Source organism: Diachasma alloeum, unplaced genomic scaffold (genome assembly GCF_001412515.2).
Source record: "Diachasma alloeum isolate Michigan unplaced genomic scaffold, Dall2.0 Dall_scaffold_00379, whole genome shotgun sequence".
NCBI lineage: Eukaryota > Metazoa > Arthropoda > Insecta > Hymenoptera > Braconidae > Diachasma > Diachasma alloeum.
Window position 1 is genome coordinate 111042 of NW_021680518.1, and position 10523 is coordinate 121564.

General features: G+C 33.3%; 1 protein-coding gene across 1 annotated transcript; it reads right to left on the reverse strand.

The window, feature by feature from the left end:
- Positions 1–2639: 2639 nt before the first annotated feature.
- Positions 2640–7932, reverse strand: LOC107041781 (transmembrane protein 68). Its single transcript, XM_015262517.1, has 5 exons — positions 7756–7932; positions 5846–5984; positions 5251–5345; positions 4081–4442; positions 2640–3557 (listed from the first exon to the last, which is right to left on the reverse strand). The coding sequence occupies exons 1-5, from the start codon at positions 7802–7804 to the stop codon at positions 3237–3239; spliced, it is 966 nt and encodes a 321-aa protein (XP_015118003.1). The 5' UTR covers positions 7805–7932; the 3' UTR covers positions 2640–3236.
- Between the last annotated feature and the right edge of the window lie 2591 nt (positions 7933–10523).

Below are 10523 nucleotides of genomic sequence, written 5' to 3' on the forward strand. Positions count from 1 at the left end.
GCAGAGACCCAAATTCATCAATGTCAAGCGCACTTTATGATTTTAAGCTTGCGAGAGGTTTCGATTGAAGTGGGGAATGATTCATTAGGAATTTTGATAATGGGTATCAATATCAGAATGACGCGAGAGAATTGGATGAATTTTTGTCGAAGGAGGAATAAAAGTCGTGGTTTGTTCTACAATACGAGAAAAGATTAATTTAAATAGATTTAATTTTATTGAGTAATTAAGCCAAATGGACTGGAATTGGAAGTTTTTATTCAATTTAGGTCAGAAGGACAATTTTTTGAAAACAGATTATTTTTAAACTGACTTAAACGCTAGTAGTTCCAGCGAAATTTTAAAATTATACATTTAAATCAAATAAAACTCTTAACTTGAAATGTTTGTGTTCATTTCGATAATATTTGGGCTTGAAATTAATAAACTCATCTATTCTTTTAATGAAAATTTATCAATGATGTGAAATGAATTATTTATTAATCCCAAATAAATCCTTCATCGCATAAACCATTGTTTAGCAGATTAATTTACATAGAATGAATTTTATTGAGTAATTAAATCAAATAAACTGAAATTGGAAGTTTTTATTCAATTCACGTCAGAAGGAAAATTTTTTGAAAACAGATTATTTAAAAATTAACTTAGAAGCTAGTAGTTCTAGCGAAATTTTAAAAGATCAAAGGAATTTTTTAGAGAAAATTATACATTTAAAGCAAATAAAATTCTTAAATTGAAATTTTTGTGTTCATTTCAACAATATTTGGACTTGAAATTAATAAACTCATGTATTCTTTTAATGAAAATTTATCAATTATGTGAAATGAATTATTTATTAATCCCAAATAAATCCTTCATCGCATAAACCATTGTTTAGTAGATTAATTCACATAGAATGAATTTTATTGAATAATTAAATCAAATGGATTGGAATTGGAAGTTTTTATTCAATTCAAGTCAGAAGGACAATTTTTGAATATGAAAAAATTAGAAATGGACTGATTTTGTATACGAATTTATTAATATGGAATAATCTTCTATTTGTATCAAATAAATCGATAGTTTGAATTGAATGTTTGAAGACGATCGCAGAGCTACTGCGAAATATTCGAAGCTAAGAGGAATTATGTGATTAAAAACTGTTTGATCGGAATAAAATAATCAATAAAAAGCGGAGGTACTGAATACACTTGCATAAATTGCACAGTTGCCCTTAAATAATAAAGATTTTGGAGTAAAAATCATGACCATAAAAATGATGATTATAGAAAATCATTCAATAATCATTCGACAGAGATTACTGAATCGGAATTCCATTGAACAATATTCCGAATGTTTCAATTCGTCCGATCATATCAAATCCCCATATTCTTGACTGATAACCAACTGATCCCCAGAAAGCCATTATTTTCTATTTTTAAGATTGAAAAGTCAATTTCATCGGATGAACATCAAAACCATTTCAGATTAATGCGTCAGTTGCACGTGATGCCTTCAATCTAGTTCACGAGGTCTTGGGCAATTACTGAATGCCGAGTAAAAGGTAATAAAGAGGTGCGGTGATTCGAAAATTCGTCTGATGCGCCTTTTTTCTCTTTCCTACGACGAATGAAATACTTTGAGTACTGGGTAGACGCCGGACAACCGATGATATCAGTGGCGAAGCGGTAAAATGATTCAGTTCGACTCAATCGAATTTTAACATATGTGTAGAGAAAAACAAATTGAACATTGGAACCCAAACTCTCCAGAATACTGAACCTTCAGCGGGCCAAAAGGAACCGGACAAGTACTACACTGAGAGAAAAACAAACACGTTGTCAAACAAGTCTTGCTTGGGCCAACAAAACCGCTAGTTGAAAATTGCCAAAAAAAAATTTGTTTGGTTTGAATTTGAAAGTCTCAAACATGAATAATTGTTCTGCTTTCGACAGCAACGAAATATTTGGCTCAAGAGGCGGATAATTCACATCAGACGGTGCCTTTTCAGGATGAACGTATCTCATATAGAGGAAAATTTATCCACAAATATTTTATCCTTAAGTTATAAGATTGCTATCATATCATTATTACTGTTTCATTTAAGGGTTCATTTCTGGTCTGTGATTATTAGACAGCTGAAACAAAAAACTCGAATAACGAAGGAGTAGTACTAGAAATGACATTCCTTGCGTGTACAGAGAATGCAATTTTTTTGAACTACTAAATCTATTTTTGCGACGAAAATTTTTCATTCCGGCGCACTCTCAGCATGTTTGGCACAAGAAATCCTTTTTTGATAATTTTCAAAAAACTATTTTCTTGGCACAAGTAAGATTTATTTGAGAACTTTGTCGTTTCTCTCTCAGTGTACTAGAACAATTACAATTGGCACTAATTGCCAAAGAAATTGGTAAAAATCTCTGGGTTCATCTGCACTGTGTTTCTGCACCTCTTCTCAATTGAGTGAATTCTAACACAAAACACTAATAGAATTTTCAAATAAACTTCGTGCACAACTTTGTTTTGTGCACGAACGTGTATTAGTAATTATGCATTAATTTGTTCACTTACAAATAGGAGAAGGAATCAGTGAATAAGTCATTCGAAGAAAAGAAAATGAGAATGATTTTATTCTCAACAATAAAAAAAAACTCCGATGTATAAAATCAATAAATAAATTTTTCTATTCACTCAGAATCTGAGCCTAGTATTATTACTAGATAACGTAACCGTAAATGTATACATAATCCTCTTAAGATCATTGCCATAGCTGAAAATATTGCACAATTATGGAAATACTCATTGCATCATGCAAAAATCTCTTCTGACTTTTGTGCGACTTCACAACTACTTATCAATAATTTACTCCCTAATGTCTCTTTCTTTGTGAAATGAATTTCTAATTATGGAATCCATTTTTAAACGACTGAGGAATGTAATTAAAAATCACTGTATTGCGATTTCATTGTTCTCTTTTCAATAAATTGGACTAATTTGTTCTATTCATACTGTGTAATAGGGCATTAATTAAGAATTAAGTCTCTGAGATTCAATGAGGAAGGCGAGGAATTCATTAAATGAACTTCATAGGGTGTAAAAAAATTGCCATCTCAAAAAAAAATCACCTAAAATCCCTGAATCTTAAACTAAATGACAAGTTCGTCTTTCATTCAATAGAGTTGATGAAGAATAATGACTCAACTCTGGAGATAATGGACATTCCACTGGAATTTCTAATCTTCTAATCTTCAAAACTACGAGTGATGATCTTTCGAGCTCGAGGGATCGTAGAATCTCTCGATTAAAGCCCTCATTATGCTCCCCGGGACCCTCTGGTGCTCCTTGATCAGGTCTTCAAGGGCCCTCGCCACGTTGTCCCTTAATTCTTCTGGCGTCAGACTACTATCGTAGGGAATAGGTTTACCAATGTATGTCTTAAGTTTAACGGGGAAGCCTCCGTAGAGTGGAGCAAATGGAATTTTCGTGGCTGCGTACATCCTCAGGAAAATTCGTCTACCCCAACTCATTGCTCTGAATGCCTCTCGCACGTTCTTAGTGAATATTGGAACGATACACTGTAAAAAAGATGATTAATTGATCAATATTTATTGAGGACTTATTTAGCAATTAATTAATTTTTGATTATCCATTATTAACTATTATTTCCCAATTAATATCACTGATTTATTTTCGATAAGCAACAATAATAATAATAATAATACATTTTGATGACATTTCAATTGATAATAGTATTGACATGAAAAAATAGAGAAAAGAGAATAGTGAAATAGGAATTTAAGAAAGGAGAATCCATTCGGAAGCAAGTTGCTAATTTATTAGCATCAATAACCATAATCACAAAAAAAAATGCCACTGTCCACTTGTTTTTTTTTTTGATAATCTAAAATGTTCTCCAATTGCCATTCAATTTTACATAGTCCTGGAGTCTGCAAAAATTATGATTGTACAATGAAAAAAGCATTAGAGAAAAAGCTGAACATTTTCAATTGAATCTAATAGTCAATTAATTTTTAAAGATTGAAAATAATTGAAGTGCTCAGGACCTAATTTGAATAGTCAATTAATGCCTGAACGTACCACTTTAGCATCGAGTGCAACCTTAGCGAAGCCCAGCCTATTCTTCCACAGTAATTGATAGTAGGAATCACCGAACTGAGCCTCGTAGACACCTCCAGGAGATATAGCCAGCATATTTCCCTCCTTCAGAATAGCTGAGCACGTTTGAATCGTACCTGGGATCATCTTCATGACGTGACAGATGATGGCAAAGCCGGGGACTTTGAAGAAAAAATTATCCGCCACTGTGTGAATGACTTTTGAGTTGAGTAGAACAATTTTTGCTATGAAGTAGTAGAGATCTATGGGCACAGCGCCGTGATAGTAGATGAATAATACTGGCGAGTCCATTGGAATGTTCTCGATTCCAACAACTTCGTATCCTAAAAGAGTTAAATATTTTCGAATGTTGCAATTATCTTTTGAATGTGAACTTGGTGTTGTTGCTTTCGAATGCTTTTTTCTAATTTTGCTTGGAAATGACTTAGAATGCCATGAAACGTGGATATATGATGTTTTTAGAACCTGTCTGGATATACCTCCGTATGTGCGTACAAAATAGTGGGAATTTTTTCATAAATTTTAACAAAAAATGGGGTCAAGTGATAGATAAAAATCTGAAATTTTGGCTCATAATTGGTATTGTTTGAGGGCATATTTGGGCAAAATTTCAGCTCAATCGGTCCAGTAGTTTTTAAGATACGATTCCGAAAGATTTTTCTTTTCTCAATATCTCGAAAACTACTGCATCAAATGCACGTTTTTGGCGTCCAAATACTCCTTATGATAATATCCATCGAATCAGACCTAGCTTAGCTAACTATTGCGAGTCACCCAGTAATTGACATTTTTTATTTTTGTGATAAAATTGGTGTGAACACGATAATGTTTGAAAAAATTGAGATGAGACGATTGGTAGAAAATGAAAAAGACAAATAACAAATAAAAAGACAAATCAAGTAACGGTCACATGCCTTCTGACAGAAAGGCTTGGCCCCCTGCTTGTTTTTTATTTTAATAATCTGAAATGTTCTCCAATCGCCATTCGGTTTTACAGCGCCCTAATATGTAACATGAATACAAAATTCATGAGTATATTTTATGGGGCAATGGGAAGAGAACAAAATGCAAAACAACGAGAGTATATACGTCTAGACCAAATAAATAAAATATCATTGATTTATTATTTACCGTAATAAATATATCCATGAACATCCCATATCGCAGCAACAACACTTCTCGCTGCAGATTTCCAATCTTTGCCATAAGCTTCTCTCAATCGTTTTCTAGGAGTAGAAGGAAAGTATTAAAAACCAGACAAAACTGCAAATTTTCAGTTAAAAAAGAACTCCAAGGTTTTTCCTTGAATAATTACTTCGATTCTCGATTCCTAAGCCATTCAGTTATCATTAAAAAATCGTTAAAAAAGCTGGAAAAAATTGAATGTCGAGAGAATCGTCAGATCGTTGAATTAATGTAGAATCACTTTACAACATCACGTGTTTATTGCTCGATTAACAAGTTAATGAGCGATTTCGAGAAGAAAAGTGAAAAGACATTTTGTCGTGGGAGATTTCATTAGCTATGAGAAAGCTTTTCTGACATTTTCCTCTAAAATTTGTTGTTACGGTGATAATTAAGAAACTACCAATGAATGTGTGAAAAAACATGAAAAAATGTTATAGAACATTTTTCGTAGCTGAGAAAATTTTCGACTAAAAGTTTTCTTCATATTTTCTCCTGAATTCACTAGTTCCAGAGATAAGGAGAAATTCCAAAAACTCACCTATGCAGTTTGTAAATGTAGAATATCAACGCAGTCATGTACAGGAGTAAGAGAATAACAACGGGTAATAGAAACGTGACTAGCAGTGGCATGAGCAGCCACGAGAGCCATAGTGTGAAATCTACGTCAATGTGGTCGACTGCGAACACAAATAGGAAATCAAAATCAATCAGCAGGTCGTCCAAAATCCCAAATCAATCAAGAATTCCCCAAAAATTATTTTTAAAAAATTATTAAAATTAAAATTAAAAATTAAAATTAAAAATTATTTTCAAAAATAAGAAAGAATTTAAAGTTGAATACAGAATTACAAATTTGAAAATTATATTTGATTTTGTATTTTACTCCTATTTAAAATAGAATGAATAAGCTCCAGTTCAGACGTTGTGTCACGAGGAAAAATAAATTCAAAAAACCAAAAGATATATATAGGGGAGGGTGGGGTAAAATGGACACTTCTAACTTTTTTTTAATGTTAATGACTTATTCAATTATCAATGAAATGGAATAATTTATTTTTCAATGGAAAGTACACTGAGAAAACTAGGGTTTTTTGAGAAGTACATCTTTACTTGTATCAAGAAATTCATAACTTGAAAATTACCAAGCGCATAATATCTCACTTTTAAAAAAATCGTACGACAAGAAATTTTCTACTTGCCCGAAAGATGACGGCAATTGGTTCATATCAAGAAAACGAATTCTCAGATTAATTCAAGTGGTTTTTGCATTAAAACATTTCAGAAGTGACAATAAAAACTTTTGAATGAATTAATTCAATTTTACTTGGTTTGAGAAATGGCTTTCTTGCCATCGAGAAAATGTCCTCGGCTTCAGGACAAATACAAAATTTCTTGATGAAAGTTTTTTTTCTTAGTGCAAGATATTTTGTTCTTGAAAATTTTCAAGCCTCAAGTTTCTTGGTATTAGGAAAAACATACATTTAAAAAAAAATTTCTCAGTGTACCCCTCCGCCCATTCGTCATAAACCAAGACTAAGTCAATTTTGACTATTGACCAGTTTTCAATGAATATCTCGGAATCTAAGGGAGATAGCAAAATTTTTATTATAACCTTTTTTGTAGACCCGATTGAGAGATACAACAAATGTAAGTACGAAAATTTCGCCATCTCCCTTAAATTCGGAAATATTCCTCAAAAAATCAGCTGGGAGATGAGTCGACTTGAACCGTTTTACCACTTTGCTACTGAATTGGTAGAGCGGTTTCCAAGTTATTAATATTTTTTAAAAAGTCAAAAGTGTCCATTTTTCTCCATTCTCCATACATTATTTATCACACGATTTATTGAACTGAGATCAACCGTTGTCACTGATTTTCTGAAAAAAAATGGGAACAATCTTAAGGATGTTTAGCCAGTGTCGGTAAATTGTCGGTAAACGTGTTCTTTTCATGGTTTTTTCGGCTGACATCAGAACATATAAACTCACTTTTCTAACGTTAAAAAAAATTAATCGCAATAGTCTCAGCGGAAATGAATAAACTAATTTTTCCTTATACACGGGTTCTCATGAAATTTATGTTCCAACTGATAATTCACCTACTAGAAGACTAAAAATAGAAATAAACATAGAAGGTAATGTGTAAAATCATACTGAATCCAATGGCCAGAGAAAATTCTGGGGTGCTCGGGCGAAAAGAGGAAATATTTGAATGATTCTATCCCATATAAGCGCAAGTTATCGCATACATTTGGTGCATTTTGTCTATATAATTTCTAAATAATGAACATGTGTTGGTGAAATGAAATTTGTATCAAAGTGAAGACAATATCTTCATCTCTCAGTTAAAAAAAAACAATTTTTATAAGTACTTGCGATTCTGGATAAACATTCTTAAAAAAAAAGTGTTTTCTAGTGATACACCGCGAAAAAACCCCAAAATACTCACCAATAATCTCCTCGAAATTCCTCAAGACATCAGACACTGTGGAGAACATTCTCCCTCTCTGAAGCCCCTCATAAACCTCCAAAAACCCCAAGAAAAAAATAAATAGTCAACACAAGTCCCTCAAACCCCCGAAAACTCAATTTTCCGGAGAGAAAAAAATATCACAAGCATTAAAAAACCCGCTGAATTCACTGGAAATGGCAATGCCCCACNATACAACAAATGTAAGTACGAAAATTTCGCCATCTCCCTTAAATTCGGAAATATTCCTCAAAAAATCAGCTGGGAGATGAGTCGACTTGAACCGTTTTACCACTTTGCTACTGAATTGGTAGAGCGGTTTCCAAGTTATTAATATTTTTTAAAAAGTCAAAAGTGTCCATTTTTCTCCATTCTCCATACATTATTTATCACACGATTTATTGAACTGAGATCAACCGTTGTCACTGATTTTCTGAAAAAAAATGGGAACAATCTTAAGGATGTTTAGCCAGTGTCGGTAAATTGTCGGTAAACGTGTTCTTTTCATGGTTTTTTCGGCTGACATCAGAACATATAAACTCACTTTTCTAACGTTAAAAAAAATTAATCGCAATAGTCTCAGCGGAAATGAATAAACTAATTTTTCCTTATACACGGGTTCTCATGAAATTTATGTTCCAACTGATAATTCACCTACTAGAAGACTAAAAATAGAAATAAACATAGAAGGTAATGTGTAAAATCATACTGAATCCAATGGCCAGAGAAAATTCTGGGGTGCTCGGGCGAAAAGAGGAAATATTTGAATGATTCTATCCCATATAAGCGCAAGTTATCGCATACATTTGGTGCATTTTGTCTATATAATTTCTAAATAATGAACATGTGTTGGTGAAATGAAATTTGTATCAAAGTGAAGACAATATCTTCATCTCTCAGTTAAAAAAAAACAATTTTTATAAGTACTTGCGATTCTGGATAAACATTCTTAAAAAAAAAGTGTTTTCTAGTGATACACCGCGAAAAAACCCCAAAATACTCACCAATAATCTCCTCGAAATTCCTCAAGACATCAGACACTGTGGAGAACATTCTCCCTCTCTGAAGCCCCTCATAAACCTCCAAAAACCCCAAGAAAAAAATAAATAGTCAACACAAGTCCCTCAAACCCCCGAAAACTCAATTTTCCGGAGAGAAAAAAATATCACAAGCATTAAAAAACCCGCTGAATTCACTGGAAATGGCAATGCCCCACTGAAAACCCCAGTTCAACGTCTTCTAAACGTTCGAAACACCCGTAAAAAGCCTAGAACATGAGCACCGGTTGAAAAAAGCCACGACTTTCACCGATTACGCACACGAATCTCTCATCTCTGTTTTCACCTGTACGTGTTTACGTTCACTCATGGCTATTTATCGATAGTTGTCTGGATGTGCCGAATCATCGAGTGATGATGGCAGTCATTCTTGATCGATTAAAAAATCGCCAGGGAAGATAATCACGAGAGTAGAGAGAGGGAAATGGAGAAACAATGATGAGAATTCTTTGTTGGGGAATCAAACTCTTGTTTTTATTTAACATCTGGGACCAGACGTGTCTGAAGTGCGTCGAGAGGGAGTCAGGTGGGACTGGGTTCTAGGTTGGGGGTTAGGTTAGGTTATTGAGACCTTTTCACGGCTCAAAACGCATAGGACCTAACTGTTTGCGTATTTACGCTCTAGATTTTCGCAAGCAGCCCTCTTTCCCCTCCTGTAATTAATCACTTGAATCTGATGGCACTGCCCCCCCCCCCCCGCATTGAATAACGAGAAATGTTCCAATGAATCCGAGAAACTCTGAAGCTATTGAACTTTTTCCTAATAAATGATTTTATCGCTCCATGTTTGTGCCAGTTTGTCTAAGCATATGAATAATAAATTTGTCTGCAGCTAAAAATTCTCAACAAATACTTCAATGATGTCCTCGCAAACTCAATGTATTCCTGAATTATATTTTGTTATGTCAATTTTAATTTTAGTCCTACTACAATCGTTGTCATTAGTAGAGTATTTTATGACATAATTAATTGTAATACTGGAATCTAATAAATATAGAACACGTGAATAGGGTGACCAGGCCAATTGCTGGACGGTTAAAGGAAATTCGAGTTTCGTGGTAGGATCTAAAATAAAAGAATCACCTGAATGGGGATATGATGGCTTCCATGCCTTCAAGAATGTTTTAATTAGCAAAAAAAAATTGGTTTAAGTGAAAATAACAAAACAAAGAATAATTAAATTGAGAAATAGTTGAATGTAGCCGAACCCCCAATTTCTGAACGATTGGGTCATATTTTTTTTTATTTATTAAATGTTGAGCAATATAAGAAAATAATTGATCACATGATTACACAAAGGGATATTATAGAGAGGTGAAATAATTAATACAATTTTCATTTTATTTGTGGAATATTCAATGCAAGTTGAAATCGTCCAGAAACCAACCCCCGTTCAGAAATTGACCTGTTTACCCTACTTTGTTCAGGGATGTTCTACACCCTTTCTGCCAAAATTCACGTTTTTTAAATTTTTCTGGCAAACTTATGATGGAATTGACGTGAAAAAATATAACGTTTTTGCGTTTTGTCATTATTTAATGACTGACGAAATTTTAAGGTGGTGCGAACATTTTCCTGCGTTTTCTCTAAACTTTTAAAAAGAATCACAAAACTGTAGAAAAAACGCATGAAAATTACCGCACCACTACGCAACTTCGTGAGCCATTAAAGAATGACAAACCACAAAAT

Coding starts and splice junctions, on each gene's coding strand:
- LOC107041781 (XM_015262517.1), bottom strand. CDS start 7,804: ATGTTCTCCACAGTGTCTGATGTCTTGAGGAATTTCGAGGAGATTATT. Junction 5,346..5,845: donor TACATTTACAAACTGCATAG/GTGAGTTTTTGG, acceptor TTCTACTCCTAG/AAAACGATTGAGAGAAGCTT. Junction 4,443..5,250: donor TCATGGATATATTTATTACG/GTAAATAATAAA, acceptor TAACTCTTTTAG/GATACGAAGTTGTTGGAATC.